The 22,205-nt window shown below is 46.8% G+C and overlaps 3 protein-coding genes, 4 non-coding genes and 1 pseudogene across 7 annotated transcripts; 5 read left to right on the top strand and 3 right to left on the bottom strand.

Moving 5' to 3' along the window:
* The first annotated feature begins 1,393 nt into the window (after nt 1–1,393).
* LOC111221131 lies at nt 1,394–8,923 on the top strand (annotated as a pseudogene).
* On the top strand, nt 3,147–3,772 carry LOC111221136 (histone H2B 1/2-like). The gene has a single exon (XM_022744473.1). It carries the CDS (start codon nt 3,153–3,155, stop codon nt 3,525–3,527), a length of 375 nt encoding a protein of 124 aa, XP_022600194.1. The 5' UTR covers nt 3,147–3,152; the 3' UTR covers nt 3,528–3,772.
* Nucleotides 5,999–6,762, top strand: LOC111221138 (histone H1-like). The gene has a single exon (XM_022744476.1). The coding sequence runs from the start codon at nt 6,037–6,039 to the stop codon at nt 6,685–6,687; it is 651 nt and encodes a 216-aa protein (XP_022600197.1). The 5' UTR covers nt 5,999–6,036; the 3' UTR covers nt 6,688–6,762.
* Nucleotides 7,748–8,134, bottom strand: LOC111221135 (histone H2A-like). Its single transcript, XM_022744472.1, has one exon. It carries the CDS (start codon nt 8,132–8,134, stop codon nt 7,748–7,750), a length of 387 nt encoding a protein of 128 aa, XP_022600193.1.
* Nucleotides 8,924–10,535: 1,612 nt separating the features above from the next.
* trnan-guu lies at nt 10,536–10,609 on the top strand. Its single transcript has one exon. It is a non-coding gene; the product is annotated as a tRNA-Asn (tRNA).
* Nucleotides 10,610–11,243: 634 nt separating this feature from the next.
* Nucleotides 11,244–11,316, top strand: trnan-guu. Its single transcript has one exon. It is a non-coding gene; the product is annotated as a tRNA-Asn (tRNA).
* A 310-nt stretch (nt 11,317–11,626) lies between these two features.
* Nucleotides 11,627–11,700, bottom strand: trnan-guu. Its single transcript has one exon. It is a non-coding gene; the product is annotated as a tRNA-Asn (tRNA).
* A 1,013-nt stretch (nt 11,701–12,713) lies between these two features.
* On the bottom strand, nt 12,714–12,787 carry trnan-guu. The gene has a single exon. It is a non-coding gene; the product is annotated as a tRNA-Asn (tRNA).
* Nucleotides 12,788–22,205: the final 9,418 nt, after the last annotated feature.

Consider the following 22,205-nt stretch of genomic DNA (forward strand, 5'->3'; position numbering starts at 1 on the left):
CTCACGCACCCCAATCACAGGCCAACACTACTGCCCCTCTCCCCCCAGAACCATCAACTAGCTGTGGATGCAACAGAGCTGCTCCAGAAGAGCTGAGGCCGTTCCCAAAGGCGGGGACACCCCAGTGAAGGAGAGGGTTGAAAAGGAAAAGCAGCCACTCAGCAGAAGATGAAAAAAATCCCTCTTCTCTCAAGCAGAAAAAATAAAATCCAAGGCACCAAAATGAGAAAACCAAGGGAAGGAAAAGACAGGAAACAGATTCATCCTCAGATGAAGATGAGGTGTTCTGCTTGGTGTGTGTGTGTGTGTGTGGAGCCCTTTTCTAACAGCCGCCTCAAGGAGACATGGCTGCAGTGCATCCAGTGCAAGAAGTGGGCTCTGAGGACTGCACACCTGGACTGCCAGTATATATCTGTCAGAACTGTGACTCTGACTGTGAATTGACTGACTTAATTAGTTTAGAAATATCGTTCTTGGGAATTGTTTCTCTTATGAAATTGTTGTCAAAAATTCTTGTTCTTTGTTCTGTTCTTTCCTGTTTTGTTATCTCCCATCCAGGATATTGTTAGGTTGTTGCTTTTCAATGAAATACACATTTTAAATTCATTTTTAATAATGACCTCTTTTATTTTTCCCATTAAATACATAGAGACAACCAACGCCACAGCTGGGATGGTTGTTCACAAAGTGCACAAGACATATTTGACAGTGCACATCTTTTGAACAGAATAAGCTGAAGAAGAGTCAGGCACTCCATACTTGGTGGAACTCTCTTTTGGGATTTAGTTTCCTAGTCGTTATTTCATTGCAGCATTAGTGAAGCCAAAGATCCTCTATACCGTCTCTGGCTAGTTCAGTATAAGATTACGTGGGTTACAGAGCAGTGATTCCTATAAGCCACACTGTGATTATGCGAACTCTGACTTATAATCAGCGAGACTTAACAGAATCCATCATCTGCCGTGATGGAATATGGCCCTGAGCTCCATGAGCTACTGTTCAAACAGACTGAGGATCCTCGACTGTTAAATTAGGGTGACAGAATATTCAAAACAGATGATGTTATATGTTGTTTATTTTGTTATTACATCAATTGTTGTGTTTCACTCACATAATTGAATATTTTACTGCTGTAGAATAACAGGGGAACTAAACCCAATACAACATGATCCTATAGGAGAGAGAAAAGGAGCATTCTGCATGATGAGTACTTTCACTCTTCATGTTTCTCCCTCTGTACATTCACTTCAGAGAACATGTGACTGCAGACTCAGTCCTGCTGTGTCTAAACTCCTGCTGTGGTCCAGGAGGTGGCGCTAATGCAGCAAAGAGTTGATCATCAGCGGCCCCTGTCTTCTATTACGTCCTCAGAGAGGCTTTCAAACACTGTGACTCCGCAGTCAGCGGCACTGAGTAGAAACCTACTGAACAGACAAGATGAGTGGAAGAGGCAAAGGAGGAAAAGGACTCGGTAAAGGAGGCGCCAAGCGTCACCGTAAAGTTCTCCGTGATAACATCCAGGGAATCACCAAGCCCGCCATCCGCCGCCTGGCTCGCCGTGGCGGAGTGAAGCGTATCTCCGGTCTGATCTACGAGGAGACCCGCGGTGTGTTGAAGGTGTTTCTGGAGAACGTGATCCGTGATGCCGTCACCTACACCGAGCACGCCAAGAGGAAGACCGTGACCGCCATGGACGTGGTGTACGCTCTCAAGAGGCAGGGCCGCACTCTGTACGGCTTCGGCGGTTAAACTCCTCCACATCTACACCACAACACAACGGCTCTTTTAAGAGCCACACACCGACTCACTGAGAGCTCACATCCTCCGACCACACACACTCACAGGTCATCAGCTGCTGCTTCATGTTCTCACTCACACTACAGAGACCATCAGAGGAGAGAGGACTCCCTCCATCAGCCTCCTGTCTCTGCTCTAAACTTGCTGTTACACAACTACAGCAGGAAACTATCTCCCACACACAGTCACCAACACTGATCCGTCTGCACATGAACACACACCGCGCGTGATTCAACAAACACCTGGGGTTATTCAGAAAGGTTTAACAAACTGACTCTAAGTTCCCAAACTCTTATTTTAATCCATTGGTGCCAGAAAGTGTGACGTTAAAGGTCATTCATTAATAAAAAAACAAAACGGCTGCAGGAGTGAAAATGTCTGAGCTGGAGAAAAGAGTCAGTTAGTTCAAGTATTAGATCGTCTTCAACGTCGTCCACTAGACCACGTTATTTATCAGCCTGTTATTTCTGTGATGTTGCTGCTTGTTAGATTAAATGATTCTATGTATTTATCCAGATGTGACCTGATGTGGCCCAAAGAAACAGATGAGACAGAAGTTATAGATGAAACAGGTCATCAGCTGCTGCTTCATGTTCTCACCAGCACTACAGAGACTCTGTCAGAGGAGAGAGAGGACTCCCTCTATCAGCCTCCTGTCCACAGATAAACACACAACACACACATCATGTGTTAACTCTGTAGTCTTCATCATGTGTTCACATCACTGTAATCCACTGATGATTTCACCTCCTGCAGAGGTCAGAGACTAAATCTGATCAGATGGGGGTCTGTTTAATTTGTGTCAGTTAGGGTCCTTGATGTGAAGTGTGAGAGCCTCAGGTTTAAGACACTGAAAGACAAATCTCCTCCACCACTGTCTCTCATGAAGAACAACAGTGTAATAAACAAATGCACATGACCTGGTCTGACAGGGACTGTGTGATCCCTGTCAGTTGCAGCTCCTTCATGTGTGAGAGCGTCTCAGTCATGGAGCACAAAGTGTTACCACAGCTTCACTCACTGTCTCCAGGCTGTAGAACAGTCATGTGAACATTATTCATCTACATTGAGATCTCCTCATCTTCCTCTTGTTATCTGTTGTTTTCATTGTCTCATGTGCTGCTGCTGATGAGGAGGATTTTCTAACTTTCCTCTGCACCAATTGGCTGCAGGCTGCGCGCCAACTTTAAAAGGCAGGTTACCATGGAAACATAACCCCCCCATCCAGCCCAGTGAGCAGCTCAACCAATCACAGGAGGGGGACCACACAGTGGTATTTGCATGGAGCCTGAATAAGAACAGCGGCTCCTTCCTCCACCGACTCATCCATTGCTGTGAAGCTCTGAATAACCAGGATGCCTGAACCCGCCAAGTCTGCCCCCAAGAAGGGCTCCAAGAAAGCTGTGACCAAGACCGCCGGCAAGGGCGGCAAGAAGAAGAGAAAGACCAGGAGGGAGAGCTATGCTATCTACGTGTACAAGGTGCTCAAGCAGGTCCACCCCGACACCGGCATCTCCTCCAAGGCCATGAGCATCATGAACTCCTTCGTCAACGACATCTTTGAGCGCATCGCTGCCGAGGCGTCTCGTCTGGCTCACTACAACAAGCGCTCCACCATCACCTCCAGGGAGATCCAGACCGCCGTGCGTCTCCTGCTGCCCGGTGAGCTGGCTAAGCACGCCGTGTCCGAGGGCACCAAGGCCGTCACCAAGTACACCAGCTCCAAGTAAACAGCGCAGCTGCTGCACTCGCTCCAATACAACGGCTCTTTTAAGAGCCACTCACTTCATCTGAAGACAAACTCTAAAACACACATCACAGCTCTCATCATGACTCTCATTACTGCTCAACATGTTGCAGCTCACACACAATAACAGCTGCAGCACTTTCTTCACTGTTTACAAGTGTGGAAGGGAAGGAAACAAGAGTGTAGCAGTAGGACTCAGGTGAGGGAGCAGGGTCTATGAAAGGGGGCGGGGAAACACTCTGTGACTTCTACATTCAGTGTTTCACTGGACTGAAACACTTGTAATTTTATCCACTGCTCCTTCAGTACGGCCTACACTGAGGCCTCCTAGTGAAACTCTTGCTGTTTGTTGACTGCAGACCAGCTGTTTAGTTCATGTATTGTAAATAAATGTATATTGTGGAACAGCAGTCCCTGGGCCCAGTGTATTCTGGGAGTGTGAAGTTTCACCAAGTCATACAAGGAAGTCAGAAAACTGACATGTGATTGAACAGTGTTTGGGTTGTTACACACACGTCCACATCATCTTCACTTGTTCTCTCTGGAGTCACAGTAACAACCAGGAGTCAGTGTGTGGTGCAGACTGTCAGCAGCTGCTGATCCAGGACCTGTACTGGGCTCCACCGTGTTCCTCTGCTCTTATCAGACGTTTGCTCTGATCACAACCTGCTATGTTGACACAATAAAAACAGTAAGACAGAGAGGAACATGATTTGTTTGACATCCACTAGCTGACATCAGTGCTGTCTATTAAAATGCTCTCAACCACACTGCCACACACAAGATCAGTGTGTTGAAGTCAGCTGACTGTGAAACCTGGAGAGGCTGACATGAATTTGACTTGAGAATAACTTGCTGTGAAAGACTGTGGAGAGACACTCACCTGATGAAGGTGTTTACTCTTCATCATCATGTTTTCACCAGTCAAACTATGAAACCAGCTGATCAGTTTTAAACTCACTTTCTTCAGAGTCTCTTTTCAGCTCTGACTGAAGAGATGGAAAGGTTAAAATCACAGTTACACAACACAAAGAGTTGATGGTTCACACATTGATCTACACACACACACACACACACTACACGTTATATACACACTCAGCATCAAGTGTTGATGTGACAGAGTTCAGTCTGCTCATTAATTACAAAACCCTGTTCAACCTGTTTCACCACATGACACTTCCAGTCTCTGTGTTGTGTAGAAGACCATGTTGAAGTAACAGCTGCCAGTTGACTGGTTGACTCCAACGCAGAGACTCAAACAGCTCTGATGTCCATTCACTGACTTTTTTATTGCTGACAAACACTTAAGGATCTGGAGGATAAAAGCCAGGTCTCAATAAAACTTGAGTCTAAAAGAAAACCACCGTCAAAGGAAACTTCAGATACTGAAGAGAGAACTGTAAATAAATGAATCATATGGACAACGGTCTAACTGGAATCAGGATCAAATATTTATTATACAAATTATATAGACACCACTGATACAGATGAACTGATACACATAGAAATCAATAGTTTCTTTCTCTCTCAGGATTTACATGAATATATTGATATTTACAGATTTACATTTAACAGTCTCACACTCACCGTCTGACTTGTTCTCCTGGTAATGATCTTTATATAGTTGTATCGTTACCTTGGTAACCTAGCACTAACCATTAAATATGAAATAACATCATAAAAATATAAAAATGATGAGACGTGATATTTGATTTTTTTTGTCATTTATTTTAGCAGGAAGTCCCACTGAGATAAAGAGTGTCTTTTCCAGAGACCTGGCAGGAGAGCAGCCACACAAATATGTGACTTTACAACCAACAAATGAAGATTCAATTACTGACTACACTGAATTCTATATCACAGGTTGTTATTAGATATAGAAACCATGTAAAGCTCACACTGTGTTTCTAAAGTAACATGCTACAGACACGTTACATTCACAGCTCTGACAGTCTGGTTCAACGTGACCATGAGCCTCAGCCATCAGCAGTGTGTTTGCTGCTCGGAGAATAAGTTGACTTTATGACCGACTGATCATCAGCAGCTGCTCGCTGTGACCCGGGATCTGTGAACAGACATGTGGAGCAGCTGGAAGTGGGGTTTTGGTGGAGCTGTGGTGCATTTGAAAGCATTTTAGGAGAGAAATAAGCGGGAAAAGCCCCCGAGCAGCGGCGGCCACCGCGGTGACCAGCTGAGGTTTCGAGGCTCCACAAACAGAAAGCAGAGAGCCTCCGAGCTCTGGACGACTTTAACACGAACAGAGCCGAGTCCGCTCCCGGCTCCTCCACTGTCCGCCTCCAGCTCCTCTCCCACGGTGCTTTGCGAGCCTTTTATCCGTCAGGAGAAAACACAAGTGTCCCGGCGTTCACCCCGACCACAGGAGCCACGGCTGCACTGAGTCTCCACGGTTCTCATGGTGTGTTCAAGTGCCGCCTCCTGCTCCGAGCTCCCCATCAGTCCGCTCCGAGTACAGACGAAGCTCACAGGAAACAATGGCAGAGGTCGCTCCCGCTCCCGCTCCAGCCGCCGCCCCGGCGAAAGCAGCCAAGAAGAAGGCTTCCAAGCCCAGGAAGGTCGGCCCCAGCCTGGGGGAGCTCATCGTTAATGCCGTGGCCGCATCCAAGGAGCGGAGCGGCGTGTCCGCGGCCGCCCTCAAGAAGGCTCTGGCTGCCGGAGGCTACGACGTGGAGAAGAACAAGGCCCGCGTCAAGACGGCCATCAAGAGCCTGGTGGCCAAGGGGACTCTGGTCCAGACCAAGGGAACCGGGGCCTCCGGCTCCTTCAAGATGAACAAGAAGGCTGAACCCAAGGCCAAGAAGCCGGCGGCCAAGAAGGCCGCTCCCAAAGCCAAGAAGCCCGCCGCCAAGAAACCCGCAGCGGCCAAAAAGCCCAAGCCCAAGACCGCGGCCGCAAAGAAGCCGGCAGCTGCTAAAAAGTCCCCCAAGAAAGTCAAGAAACCTGCAGCAGCGGCTAAGAAGGCCACCAAGAGCCCCAAGAAGGCCGCCAAGAGCCCCAAGAAGCCCGCCAAGAAGGCCCCTGCAGCCAAGAAATCCCCCGCCAAGAAGGCCCCTGCGGCCAAAAAGGCCCCCGCCAAGAAGGCCGCCAAACCCAAAGTCAAGAAGGCCGCAGCCAAGAAGAAGTGAGCTGTCCTCCCTCCGACACATGTTGATCTTCATCAAAGGCTCTTTTAAGAGCCACACACCTGTCCACAGAGAGCCGCTTCCTCCTCACTATCATCATCATCATCACAATACACTGTCTGATAACTACACCACCACCAACACCTTTGCTACGTTTACTTACTATTACACTGTATAAAGAGAACTTTATTTTGAAAAACACAGCAGTGTTGATGATGGTGATGATCATCATGTTTCAGACATGCCCTGTCTGTCCCCCTCACCCTGAGCACGGTCTCTGAAGCTGAGCAGGGTCGGTCTGCTGAGTACATGAATGGGAGAGTGGGAATATCAGGTGCTGTAAGTCTTTTCACTGCACAGGAGGACGCTGCTGCTCCTGCTCCACTACACTGTCACTGCACCTCTCACATCACCATGTTGAAACAACACTTTACCCTACAGCTCACATATTAACACCAGATCAACAAACACAATGGTGCTGTTTCTTTGGTCTGAAGCTGAGATAACTGCGCCCCCTCATTTCAATATAACAGATGGAAATATAAAGAGCTGGGAAATAAATGTGGTGTGAAGAAAAAAATTATTATTGCACAATAAAAGTCCCAGAAAATATTTTTCATTTATTTACTAATAAATATATATATTTTTACATTTGTTTATAATCTAAATACATTACAAGTAAAGGATTGATCAGCTTGAATATACAGTGAGGCAAACAGCATGATCAGCTGTTAGTGGACAGCAGCTTGCGTTTGTGTTGATGTGGTTGATGTAGTGTATCATATCATTAGAAGTTATGCTGCTGCTTGTACACTTGTATTGTCTGTATGAGGTTTTCTGGTGAAGGTGCAGAGACAGAGAAAGAGGAGCCACATGTTTGTATGAAGACAGTAGAGAGCTGATGAGTGCAGCTGCTTCATTATTATGATTATTATGATTATTATGATTATTATTATTATTATTATGTTGTGCAGGTTGTTGAGAGACGGGAGGAGCTGCTCTTTGTGAGAGGTGAGTATGTGGCTCTTAAAAGAGCCTTTGAGTGTCGCTGAGTTCAGCGGCTTTACTTGGACTTGGCGGTCTTCTCCGTCTTCTTGGGCAGCAGAACAGCCTGGATGTTGGGCAGCACGCCTCCCTGAGCGATGGTCACTCCGCCCAGGAGTTTGTTGAGCTCCTCGTCGTTGCGGACGGCCAGCTGCAGGTGGCGGGGGATGATACGGGTCTTCTTGTTGTCGCGGGCGGCGTTTCCAGCCAGCTCCAGGATCTCAGCGGTCAGGTACTCCAGCACCGCCGCCAGGTAGACGGGGGCGCCGGCACCCACACGCTGCGCGTAGTTTCCTTTGCGCAGCAGCCTGTGAACACGGCCGACCGGGAACTGGAGCCCGGCCCGGGAGGAGCGGGTCTTGGCCTTAGCTCTGGCTTTTCCACCGGTTTTGCCGCGTCCGCTCATTTTCAGGATCTTTTCTCTACAGTGTCGACTCAGAGAAAGTGTGGCGCAAACAGCAACAGCCTCGCTTATATGTCCGCGGAGAGCGCGGGACGGTTCCCGCCAGACCAACCAGAGAAGAGGCTCCAGCAGAGCAGCAGAGGGCGGCCCGCTCTGGACTTTCCACACAGCTTCAGAGCACTGTGGTCCAATAAGCAGCCGAGGATCAGGCGGGATGGTCGCTCCTCTGGGCGGCGCTGAGCTCCAGGAGGAGCCCCGCACCAATCAGGACCCGGGGGTGTGAAGCAGCGTCACCGTGTCACAGCCGGCCCCACGGTTTAAGAGCCGAGGGTCGCTGGTTCCTCTCCTACTTTTCTCCTGCTCTGAGAACCAAGAAGCAAGATGGCGAGAACCAAGCAGACCGCTCGTAAATCCACCGGAGGCAAAGCCCCCAGGAAGCAGCTGGCCACCAAGGCTGCCCGTAAGAGCGCCCCGGCCACCGGCGGCGTGAAGAAGCCTCACCGTTACAGGCCCGGTACCGTGGCTCTGAGAGAGATCCGTCGCTACCAGAAATCCACCGAGCTGCTGATCCGCAAGCTGCCCTTCCAGCGCCTGGTCCGAGAAATCGCTCAGGACTTCAAGACCGACCTGCGCTTCCAGAGCTCCGCTGTCATGGCTCTGCAGGAGGCCAGCGAGGCTTACCTGGTCGGCCTGTTCGAGGACACTAACCTGTGCGCCATCCACGCCAAGAGGGTCACCATCATGCCCAAGGACATCCAGCTGGCCCGCCGCATCCGCGGAGAGAGAGCTTAGACTCTGCTGCAGCTCCTCTGAACACAATAACGGCTCTTTTAAGAGCCACTCACTCTGCTCTCAACAGCAAAGTCCCTAATGTTTTCTTCAATATGTCTCATCAATACTGTTTTCAGAATAATACAAAGAACAGTGAAACATCACCAATTAAGAAATCCTCTCTTCCTTCAAATCCACAGTTCTGTGTAAAACTGTTGAATGCTAAAATATTAAATACAGGAAAATGATTTTTATTTTTTTAAAGACACAAAAGAAATGATCAACTTGAAAACCCATCAGCAAAAAGAGTAATCCCCCTGCAAAGTCAAGAACCTGGCCTTTATCATACCTTCCCAACATCTACAGTAAAGAGCCAGAGTATTGTTGTAGCCCACGGTGCTGTCTGACACCGGAGGTTTAGACAAGTCTTGTTCGGATCCAAAGCTTTTGACCTCAATTATGCTGAACTCTGAATACACTTAGCAGACCACCGATCTTTCTTTTTTCGTTTTTATTTTCATCAATAAAAGGAAAGATTCATGCAAGTGTTGTATTCAACGCTGAACCCATGAAATAACTAGAGTCACCAGCTTGTGGTTGTGTGTCTCCAACAACCAGTCTAGGGTTAATCAGCATGTGAAATCTTGAGTTATGGCGAAAAACATGTTTCGATTGGTCACTGTGGCGTTTTTGCACAATAAACAGTGCACAATAGATTATGGTTGTAGGATTAAAGGAATGAAAAAGAATCAGAGGCTACGTCCACATTAATACGTTTAAAACGGTGTTTCAGAGGATCGTTTCCGCTCCGCATCAGAAATAAACTCCGTCTACACTAAACGCGTGAAAACTTATATCACATGACCATTCAGGTACACTGGTCATGTGCATGCTGGTGTAAACAGGAAGTAGATTATTTACGTCATCTCTACCTAAAGTCTTCTTTTCTGTTCAGGCAGATTAAAACGCAACCAAATAGTTTTCAAATTAAAACGGGTCCAGCAGTGTTTCCAAAAGTTTCCGTTTTAGGGGCCAGGTGTAAACGGAGCAAAAGTGATGCGATTTAAAACTAAATCATATTAGTGTGGATGTAGCCAAAGTCTGCAGCCATGCCAACAACTCTCTGAGGTTGTGCTAAATGCTATTAGATGCGAAGATAAGGGTATGAACGGAGTCATCTCTTTGAAAGAATTAAATTATGTGGCCAAGGGCAGACGATGTCTCCTTAAAGTTCAGTTTAAGACATACTGATAGTCTGGTCCCCATATTTACCATGTACCCCATACCACAAATAAAAGAAATGAATAACAATATGAATAATAGTATCATTTATTCCATTTAGAACTCAGGTTGATCAATAATAATGTTTTGACCTGATGACATACCCAGCAGTACATTCCTTTACCTTTGACAAGTATAAATGAGACAATTTCCATAATTTCCAAAATAGACAAAGAAATAAATTAGGAAGCAGTGTTCAAATACGCTAACAATGAGCCACTTTTTAAAAATATGAATTCAGAAGACAGGTAGAACCATTATTATTTATCAGCCTGAAAAAATAATATTACAAATAACTAATACAGATGGGAGGGGATTGATGATGTAGGCCACACCCCCTCCCAACAGATATGTCTCTGTGGCGCAATCGGTTAGCGCGTTCGGCTGTTAACCGAAAGGTTGGTGGTTCAAGCCCACCCAGGGACGTTTTACACTTAAATTGACAAGGATACATCCTGTAGATGAAAAACATTCTTTCTGTGGTGAGAGGGAAGAGATCAAGAAAACTCTGCGAAAGAATAAACAGTGAACATTATCAGTCGTGACATAACCTGCAGAAAAGAGCTGTACCTGTGACAAATCTAAATAAAACAGTGTCCAAAAGAAATTAATGAAGTTCACTGAAGTACACAACTCTGCATTTAATTACAACTACATGTCGGCTGTAATGAGTTTGCAGTTATGTTCGTTAGTCATGTACAGTCACTGGAACCAACTCAGCTCTTACAGGTGGTAATAGTAAGGAATGTTATAATGCACAATATATGCTAAATAAGTGAAAGGTTACAAGGTTTATGATTATTATTTTTCTATCATTTGACACAGGGTTGTAAAAACAGATGAGGCTCCACCATGAAAATTTGTTTTATTTTTAATACTTCTTAGATAGCTAGCTAGCTTAGCCTGCCGGGGAGGGGGCTAGCTTGCCCCCTGTGGTCCATGTGCCCTGTCTGCATACATGATTATTCAGCAGTTCTACATGGAATAAATGATACTAGAATAAACGAACTGCAGGTGGAGGGGACTGGACCTCAAGGCCACACCCCCTCACAACAGACACGTCTCTGTGGCGCAATCGGTTAGCGCGTTCGGCTGTTAACCGAAAGGTGGTGGTTCAAGCCCACCCAGGGACGTTTTACACTTAAATTGACAAGGATACATCTCGTAGATGAAAAACCTACTTTCTGTGGGTTGAAGAATCTAAAAGTATAAATACCAATAATAGTATGTCTACCTGTCAGCAAAGTTGTGAACTTCATTAGTTTCTTTTGGACACTGTTTTATTTAGATTTGTCAAAGGTACAGCTCTTTTCTGTCGCTATGTCACAACTGATAACGCTCACTGTTTATTCTTTCACAGAGTTTTCTTTATCTCTTCCCTCTGGCATCAGAAAGTAGGTTTTTTCATCTATATGATGTATCCTTGTCAATTTAAGTGTAAAACGTCCCTGGGTGGGCTTGAACCACCAACCTTTCGGTTAACAGCCGAACGCGCTAACCGATTGCGCCACAGAGACATGCAGGCTTGAAGAAGTGTGGCAATAACATTCTACCCCTCCCCCAACCCATACACAGGTATGGGTGTGTAGGCTATTGCTTCTAATGTTTCTACCTGTAACTAATTTCACATTTACACCAAAAAGTGCTCATTGTATTAGAACACTGTTTCCTCAATTAAGTAAAATTGTTGCATTAAATAAAAAGGTGAAATATGAGATGTGATGTAACGTTGGGTATGTTATTGTTTATATTTCCTATTTATACTTTCATGTCTGAGTTTCTCTGTCCCTTAAAGCAAAACTATCAATAATAATATATCTACTTGTCAGCTAATTAAATATGAACCAGTTATTAAAACAGCTGAATTTCTTCATCAATGACAGTGTCTCATTTAGATTTGTCAAAGATACAGTTGTTTTCTGTCGGGTATGTCACTTCTGAGTTTCTTTATCTCCTGCCTTTACAGAAAGTCAGATTTTCATCTGCATGAGGTATCCTTGTCAATTTATATGTAAAACATCCCTGGGTGGGCTTGAACCACAAACCTTTCAGCATCGAATGCGCTAACCGATTGCGCCACAGAGACATGTCTGGCTTGAAGAAGTGTGGCCACCACTTTCAATCCCACCCCACCTGCATTTGTTATTTCTAGTATTATTTCTTCCTTCTAGACCTCAGACTCAGTTTTATAAATTGTCTCATTTGGACTTGTTGAAGGTATGGGTGTGTAGGCTACTGCTTCTACCAAATGTTTCTACCTGAAACTATTTTCACATTTACACCAAAAAGTGCTGATTGTATTAGAACACTGTTTCCTCAATTTATTCGTGCATCAATCTATTTTGGAAATTAGAAAAATTGTCGCATTAAATAAAAAGGTGAAAGATGAGATGTAATGTAACATTGGGTATGTTTTCACTAATGTTTCCTATTTATACTTTCATGTCTGACTTTCTTTATCTCTTCCCTCTCACCACAGAAAGAATGTTTTTCATCTACAGGATGTATCTTTGTCAATTTAAGTGTAAAACGTCCCTGGGTGGGCTTGAACCACCAACCTTTCGGTTAACAGCCGAACGCGCTAACCGATTGCGCCACAGAGACGTGTCTGTGATGAGGGGGTGTGGCCTCAAGGTTCAGTCCCCTCCCACCTGCATTTGTTAAATCTAGTATCATTTTTCCTTCTAGACCTTAGACTCAGTTTTAGAAATTGTCTTGTTTGGACTTGTTGAAGGTATGGGTGTGTAGGCTACTGCTTCTACCTAATGTTTCTACCTGTAACTAATTTCATATTTACACTGTGAATGACAGCGGGTTGGTTCATACTGCTACCTGGGGACCGGTCATTGTTGTGTAGCGTCAGAGGAAATGCGGCGGCAGGAAGGGGAGGAAGTGATTAATTAGATGACATGATCCACCTGTGCTTTCCTTTCACACTGCTGGTACTGCTCACCTGTTGTCTGCTGCGGTGTGGCGTGCTGCTCACCTTCTCTTTGTTTGATGATGTCCATGATGTACTTGGAGTAAGTTTGGTTTTGTTTTTTTTGTTGTTTGATGACGCACTGGTTCCATCATAATTATCCTGTCCCTGCTGTTAATGTCAAGCTCTTACTGTCGGGTTGTTAGGAAACAGACGATCCTCTAGAAGACTCGTACCTTGATGTTCCCCTAATATTTTAGCCCCCTTGGTTGTGGAACGAGGTATGTAAGTTTGAATTGATATGATTATTAATCCTGTGGTTGTTTAATTTTGAGTGATGTTTCTGAGCGATGGTTGCAATCAACTTATTTTCATTTTGTTAGATAAACTTTGGGTGTCGGTGGACTGGGATGGCAGTCTCTGCTCTCTCCATTTGCAATCTGAGTGTCACACTCGGTTAGTAGAGCGCAAATATTCTGCCTGGGGTTACCCATCTAACATTAGCTACTAAAAAGAAAGAGAGATTTATGGTCTTTTATTAATGTTCAAAATTAAAAGGTGGTTCTGGCCAGATAATTAAAATGATTGCACGTACAGCATGTGTTGGACGGCATGACAGTGGGAGCAGCAGAGGACTTTGCTGTTGAGAGCAGAGTGAGTGGACTTTAAAAGGAGCCGTTATGTGTGCAGAGGAGCTGCAGCAGAGTCTAAGCTCTCTCTCCGCGAGATGCGGCGGCCAGGCTGAGATGTCTTGGCATTGATGGTGACCCTCCTTGGCAGTGGATGGCGCACAGGTGGTTGTCCTCGAAAGAGCCGACAGAGTAAGCCTCGCTGGCCTCCTGCAGAGCCATGCAGCGGAGCTCTGACGAAGCGCAGGGTCGGTATTCGAAGTCAACTGAAGCGATTTATCGGCCAGCGCTGGAAGGGCAGCTTGTCCGGATCACGCTTCGCGCTGCGTGGATTTCTGGGTGAGCAGCTCGGATCTCTATCAGAGGCCAACGTACCAGGGCCTGTAACGGTGAGGCTTCTTCACGACCGCCGTGGCCGGGGCGCTTCTTACAAGGCAAGCCTATGGGTGGCCAGCTGCGTTCCTGGGGACTAGTGCCTACTCCAGTGGCATTCTAGCGAGCGGTCTGCATTGGTTCGCCATTTAGCTTCGCGTTTAGGCTTCTCAGAGAGAGAAAGAATAGGAGAGGAACACGCGACCCTCGTCTCTTAACCGTCGGGGCCGGCTGTGACACGGTGACGCTGCTTCACACCCGGGTCCTGGATTGGTGCGGGGCTCCTCTCTGGAGCTCAGCGCCGCAGCAGAGGAGCGACCATTTCCGCCTGATCCTCGGCTGCTTATTGGATCCACAGTGCTCTGAAGCTGTGTGGAAAGTCCTAGATGCGGCGGCCGCCCTCTGCTGCTCTGCTGGACTCTTCTCTGGTTGGTCTGGCGGGACAGTCCCGCACGCTCTCCGCGGACATATGAGGCGAGGCTGTTGCTGTTTGCGCCACACTTTCTCTGAGTCGACACTGTAGGAAAAGATCCTGAAAATGACGCGGACGCGGCAAAACGTGGAAAGCAGAGCTAAGGCGCAAGACCCGCTCTCCCGGGCCGGGCTCCAGTTCTCCGGTCGGCCGTGTTCACAGGCTGCTGCGGGCAAAGACACACACGCGCTGCGTCGTGTGGGTGCGGCGCCGCCGTCTACCTGGCGGCGGGTGCTGGAGTAACTGACCGTGAGATCCTGGAGCTGGCTGGAAACGCCGCCGCGACAACAAGAAGACCCGTATATATCCCGCGCACCTGCAGCTGGCCTGTCCGCACGACGGGAGGAGTCAACAACTCCTGGGGCGGAGTGACCATCGGTCATGGCAGGCGTGCTGCCCAACATCCAGGGTGTCTGCTGCCCTCAAGGAAGACGGAGAAGACGCCAAGTCCAAGTAAAGCCGCTGAACTCAGCGACACTCAAAGGCTCTTTTAAAGAGCCAATACTCACCTCTCACAAAGAGAGCCCTCCTACCGTCTGCTCATACAACCTGCACCAACATAATAATTATAAAGTATAAAAATAGATAAATCATAATCATTCATAATAATGAAGCAGCGCACCATAGCTTCTCGCTGACTGGTATTCAGTAAAAACATGTGGCTGCTCTTCTCTGTTCTGGCACTTCAACCAGAAAATCATCATACGAAATGAAGTGTAAAGCAGCAGCATAACTTCTAATGATAGAGGTGAGCTTGGAAGTGATCACTTACAAGTCACACAGTCAGACAATAGACGCAAAGGCTGCTGGGGTCACTAACAGCTGACATGCGCTGTTTGCTCACTGTATATTCAACTCTGGATCAGGTCTTTACTTGTAATTGTTATTTAGATTATAACAAATTTTAAAAATATATATATTTATTAGTAATAAATGAAAATATTGTTGGCTGGGAGGTTTTTATATTGTGCAAGTAATATTTTTTTCTATCAACGCGAATTTATTTTCCCAAGCTTCTTATATTTCCATCGTGGTTAGTGATTGAGAGAGGGGGCGCAGTTTTTGATCTCAGCTTCAGACCAAAGGGAAACAGCTACCAATTGGTTTGTTGATCTGCGTGTTAATATTGAGCAGCTGGTGGGTGTAGGAGTGTTGTTTCAAATGGTGATGTGAAGAGGTTGCAGTGACGTGTAAGTTGGAGGCAGGAAGCAGCAGGGTTCCTGTGCAGTGAGAGAAGACTTACAGCACTGATATTCCCGACGTCTCGCCATTGCATGGTACTCAGACAGACCGACCTGCTCAGCTTCAGAGACCTGGTGCTCAAGGTGAGGGGGACAGACAGGGCATGTGCTGGAGAAGCATGATGACATCACCAGATCAGTCAGCAATGCGGTGTTTTTCAAAGTAAGTTCTCTTTATACCTGAGTGTGATAGTAAGCTTAAGGAGCGTAGAAAGGTGTTGTGGTGGTAGTAGTTCTAGACAGTGGTAGGTTGTGAATGATGATGATGAAATAGTGAGGAGGAAAGCGCTCCTGTGGAAGGTGTGTGGCTCTTAAAAGAAGCTTTGATGAGATCAACATGTGTCGGAGGGAGGACAGCTCACTTCTGTCTTGGCTGCGGCTCTTGACTGTGGGGTTTGGCGGCCTTCCTTGGCGGGGGGGGGCCTTTTTTGGCCGCAGGGGCTTCTTGCAGGGGGATTTCTTGGCTGCAGGGTTGCTTCTTGGCGGGCTTCTATGGGGCTCCTTGGTGGGCCTTTCTTTGGGGGGCTAGGGTCGGCTTTTAGCCGCTGGAGAGGTTTCTTGAGCGTTGTGTTGGGGACTTTTTAGCAGCTGCTGGGGGCTTCCTTTGGCGCCGCGGTGCTTGGCTTGGGCTTTTTTGGCGCTGCGGGTTTCTTGGCCGGCGGCTTCTTGGCTTTGGAGCGGCCTTCTTGGGCGCGCGGCTTTCTTGGGGCCTTGGGATTCAGCCTTCTTGTTCATCTTGAAGGAGCCGGAGGCCCGGTTCTCCGTTGGTTGGACCAGAGGTCCCCTTAGCCAGGCAGCTGGCTTGATGGCCGGTGCTTGACGCTGGGCTTGTTTCTTCTCAGTCGTGAGCCTCCGCAGCCAGAGCCTGGGGGCCGCGACACGCCGGCTTCCGCTCCTTGGATGCGGCTCTTACGGCATTAACGATGAGCATTCCCCAGCGTGCGGGCGACGCTTCCTGTGCTTGGAAGCCTTCTTGCTGTGCTTTCCGCCCGGGGGGCGGTCGTGGAGCGGCGAGGAGGAGGACCTCGGTAGCATCATGTTCCTGTGAGCTTCGTCTGTATTCTCGGAGCGGATGATGGGAGCCTGGAGGCGAGGAGGCGGGCACTCGTGAAAAACATGGAAGAAGCCGTGGGTAGAAACTCAGTGCATAAAGCGTGGCTCTGTGGTCGGGGTGGAAGCGGGACATGCGCTTGAGTGTTTCCTGAGCTGGACTGATAGAAGGTCGCTACTCGTGGAGAGGGACTGTGGAGGCGACAGTGGGGAGTGGAGCCCGGAGGCGACTTTGGTCTGTGTGTTAGGTTAGTGGTAAATGTCGTGCTCTCAGAGCTGATCGGAGGTGCTCTCTTGGGCTTGTCTGTTTGGTGGGCTCGAAAGCTCATAGGCTGTACACCTGCGGTGCCGCGTGCTCGGGGCTTTATGCATCAGGTCGTGCTTATGTTCTCTCCTGATGCGTGCTTGGTCAAATGACAACAGCTCCACAAACACCACTTTTGTCCGCTGCTCCACATGTCTGTTCACAGATTCCCGGGTCACGAGCGAGCAGCTGCTGATTGATGCAAGTCGGTATAAAGTCAACTTATTCTCGAGGCAGGCAAACACACTGCTGATGGCTGAGGCTCAATGGTAGTTGAAACCAGACTGTCAGAGTTGTGAATGTAAGCAGTTCTGTACGCATGGTTCTTTAGAACCACAGTGTAGCTTGTAATGGCTTTTATTTTCTAATACAAGCTGTGATACTAGAGAATTCAGTGTAATGTCAGTAAATTGATCTTCATTTGTTGGTTGTAAAGTCACATATTTGTGTGGCTGCTCTCCTAGCCAGGTTCTGGAAAACACTTTATCCAGTGGGATTCCTGCTAAAATATGAAAAAATCAAATATCAGTCTCATTTTTATAGGTTTTTATGATGTTATTTCATATTAATGGTTAGTGCTTGGTTACAAGGTAACGATACAACTATGTGAAATGATTACGGAGGGAAGAAAGTGCAGGACGTGAGTGTGAATGAAGTCTGTGAGGTGAAGCGTGAGTATGGTAAGTAAATATCAATATATTCGTTTGGTAAAGTCGCTAGATAGGAGGAGAAGAATATATGATTTTCTATTGTGGGGATTAGTTCATGCTGTTCAGTGGGTGGTCGACTATAAAGGAGAGTTGTGAATTCCTGTGTTCAGTGTAGAGCGTGTGTCTCTATTAGTGGTGTATAGCAGATCATTATTTATTTAGCGAGTTCTCTCTTCGCAGTATCTGAAGTGAGTGGTCTCTTTGAAGCGGTGGTGTTTTGTAGTGACGCTGTGTACACGTGGTGAGATTTATTGAGATCCCAGGAGATGAGGTTTATTCTGTGAGTGTTCTGCTAGGAGGATGGCTTAGTGGAGTGTTGGTCAGCAATGAGGAAAGATAGTGCAGTGAATGGACAGTCAGAGCTGTTTGAGTCTCGTGGTCGTTGGAAGTGAAACGCACGTCAACCTGGAGCTGGTTATTCATACATGGTTCTACACAACACAGTAGACTGCGGAAGTTAGTAATGGTTTGGTGAAACGGTTGAGACGAGTGGGTTATTGCGGTAATCTAATAGAGCAGACTAGAGGAAGTTCGCTATGGTCACATCGAACAACTTGATGCTGAGGGTGTATATAAGTGTGTGTGTGTGTGTGGTGTGTGGTAGATCAACTGGTGTGAACCAGTCAACTCTTTGTGTTTGTAACTGTGATTTTAACCTTTTCAATCTCTTCAGTCAGAGGCGTGTGGAAGGAAGAGGACTCTGAATGAAGTGAGATTTAGAGATCTGGTGAGCAGAGAGGGAGCGTGGAACGTCTCATAAGGTATCGGAGCGCTGGGGTAAGAACAGGAGTAGAGATTGAGTTTGGTAGAGAATGGACGGGATAGATTAAAGGCCAGCTTCAAATACAGGTGACGAGTGGTATGGCTCCACAGTGTGCACAGAACTTATTTGCGCGTGTACAAAGTTTCGAGAGTATGCAGCGTCAGCCTTTGAACAGGTTACTACGCCAGTTCAAGTGTGAGATTTCGAACACAGCGATTGCTTAGTGTGTGGCAGTGTGGTTGAGAGAGCTAGTGTGTTAAGTTAGGAGCGCGATGAGGAGATGTCAGCTAGTCGGAAGTGCAAACAAATCTATTGTTCTCTCTTGTTCCACCCTGTTTTTAACTCCTGTGCTCCATACCATACCGCAGCGTGTGTGCATCAAGGAGCAAAACGTCTTCTGTAAGAGGCACGAGGAAACAAGGAGAGGAACGCCCAGTAACAGCGGTTCTGGATCAAAAAGCAGCTGCTGAATTCTAGCTACCACAACACTGACTCCTGGTTTTTCACTGGTGACCTCCAGAGAGAACAAGTGAAGATGATGTGGACCGTGTGTTGTGTAGACAAGCAACCAACTGTGTGTCAAGTCACGATGGTCAGTTTTCTGACTCCTTGTAAAATAGACGTGATTGACTATGCACTTAACTCCCAGAAATACTACTGGGCCGGCGGACTGCTGGGTTCTCGCACAGCAGGAGGCTATATACATTAAATAGACAATACGGGGTGAACTGAAACAGCTGGTCTGACAAGTACAGGCGAAACCAGCACAGAGGGTTTAGCGACGGCCAAAAGGCTCAGTGTAACCGGAGTGGCGCCCGTAACTGAAGGAGCAAGTGGATAAAATTACAAATGTTTCAAGTCAGTGAAAACACTGGAATGTAGAAGTACATGCGAGCGTTTCCGACCGCCCCCTTTCATAGACCCTCGCTCCCTCACCTGGAGTCCTACTGCTACAACCTTGTTTCCTCCTTCACCTTCCACACTTTGTAAACAGATGAAGAAAGTGTGCCGCTGTTATTGGGATGTGTGAGCTGCAACATGTTGAGCAGTAATGAGAGTCATGATAGAGAGTGTGATGTGTGTGTTTAGAGTATTGTCCTGCAGATGAAGTTGAGTGGGCTGCTTAAAGAGCCGTTGTTTGAGGATCGCGAGTGCGCAGCCTGCGCTGTTTACTACTTGGAGCTGGTGTACTCTGGTGATCTGGCCTTGGTGGCCTTTCTCTCGGACACGGCGTGCTTACCAGCTTCACCTGGGCAGCAGGCAGACGCACCGGCAGTCTTGGTTCACTGGGAGGTGATGGTGGAGCGCTTGTGTGTAGTGAGCTACTCCAGCGAGAGCCTCGGCAGCGATTGCGCTCAAAGAATGTCGTTGACGAAGGAAGTTCACATGACTACATGGCTTGGAGGAGAATGCCGGTGTCGGGGTGGTGCGACTGCTTGGAGAACTTGTACACGTAAGATAGCGTGAGCTCTGGGCCTCCTGGTCTTCTAGAGGGGGCTCACCTCGGGTAAGGCCCAGCGGGCTCGTGGGGTAATCAGGATTTCTTGGAGCCCTTCTTGTGTGGGCGGGACTTTGGCGGTTCCAGGCATCCTGGTTTTCAGGAAGCTTCACAGCAATGGATGGAGTCGGGTGGAGAAGGCAGCCGCTGTTCATTCAGGAGCTCGCATGGCAAATACCACTGTGTGGTCCCCCTCTTGTGCTTGGTTGAGGCTGGCTCCCTGGCTGGATCTGGGGGGGTTATGTTCCATGGTAACCTGCCTTTAAGTTGGCGCGCAGCCTTGCAGCCAATTAGTGAGAGGAAAGTTTAGAAATCCTCCTCTCAAGCAGCCAGCAATGAGACAATGACCAAACAGATAACAAAGAGGAAGATGAGGAGATCTCAATGTAGATGATAATGTTCACATTTACTGTTCTACAGCCTGGAGACAGTGAGTGAAGCTGTGGGTAATAATTTATCTTTCAGTGTTTTTAAACAAGTGGCTCTAACTTGACATCAAGGACCTGTAACTGACTACAAATTAGATAACAGACCCCAATCTGATCAGATTAAGTCTCAGGTTTCACTATGTTCTATAAATTCTGTTTTATCCTTTCATCTTTATCTATAACTCCTGTCTGATGCAATCTAGAGATCGATTCTTCGGAGCAATGGAAGCTCCCCTGGGTGAAAGGTGCACCAAACAGGCAAACCTTCATCCTAGACCCTCCTCACAGACTTTGCCAGTGCTATAGATACTGCTGTCACCACCAGAAATCATAGCAGATCTGTATTGAAGACTTTCTAATCCTCATGGAAAGATCCTGGATTTCATCCTAAATTTCCTTCATTTAGAGGATCAGATCTGTGTCAATATTGGAGAAGAGGTTTAATTTTACTCTCAATAATTTATCCCCAGGGTTTCCCATCTCAGAGATGATTCTCTGTGAAGTTTTTTTCTCAGCATATTGAGGAAGGTTTTGATGATGTCTAGTAACAAAGGTCAATCAGTGAATTAGGAAACGGTCCTCTCCCGTCTCCGGATGGATATAGATGTCCTTATATTAGCAAACAGCGGGGGACTGAGACAGAGCTTGAATGTGCTCAGCTTCAGGGGTAAATCTGTAAGGAGGTTGATGCTCCACTCCACTTCACATCTCTCTGCTCGGTTAAAACTGTTCAAAAGCCACCATCTTGTTCCTGGAGTTGTAATTAACAGTCCAGCAGCCTGGATTGAGTTTCTTCTTTGGTGCACATTCTGTCAAGGCCTTGTCAATATCAAAGAGATACAATTTGTTTCCTATTTCACTAACTAAAACCATCGCGAACCAATCTTCTGCCAGCCTCGGGATATTGGTCCATCTGTGCTTCTCACCCTTTCTCAAGATCCTGCCAGGGCAATCTAAATGGATTTGCGGTTCCTTTAAGCCATTCACCTTCTAGAAGTTTTGCCAAGGCTCGGTAGCTGAGGGGCTAATAGGCTCTGTAGTCTGACAGGGCTCAGGTGGGATGCTGTTCGTGGCTGATTTTGGGTCCACTTTGTGATGAAGACACACTGGCCATAAGAGCTGATTTTTCCAGGGTTTGGGAATAACCAACAAGGAGGTCAGGTGTTGGTGGCAAGTTTGTTCTAAAACTCTACTGATGCTTCTTTGATAAGATGAACTTTCCACTGTGTCTTCACAGGGGCTTTCCTTAATCTTCAGTTGGTGAATACCTAAATTTCCAGTGGGTAAATGAGAAGACAAGACCTGATGGTAATCTGCGACTTAAAGTAGGAATATAACTTAACTTTCAAAAACATAGTTGCCCTTTGTTCTGTTATTTTCTTCCTCTGTGCATTTGGTCAATTATATTAGAACTGTAATTCTTGGGTGTATTTTTCCTTCATTAGCCTGATTGATTTTCTGACAGAGGTGTTTTGGAGTTTGCTGTTGTTGTTGAACTTTTGTATAAAATGTGCCTTGCCTTTGTCTCGATCTGTCCTGGGTGCTTTAATGAATTTCTGTTTGTAGTTGTTTTGTTTGATCGCCAGAGACCTTGTTTCATGATATTCTCCTCTTAGTCTTCTTTTCATTTTGATA

This window comes from Seriola dumerili, unplaced genomic scaffold, assembly GCF_002260705.1.
Source record: "Seriola dumerili isolate Sdu_G_001 unplaced genomic scaffold, Sdu_1.0 BDQW01000081.1, whole genome shotgun sequence".
NCBI lineage: Eukaryota > Metazoa > Chordata > Actinopteri > Carangiformes > Carangidae > Seriola > Seriola dumerili.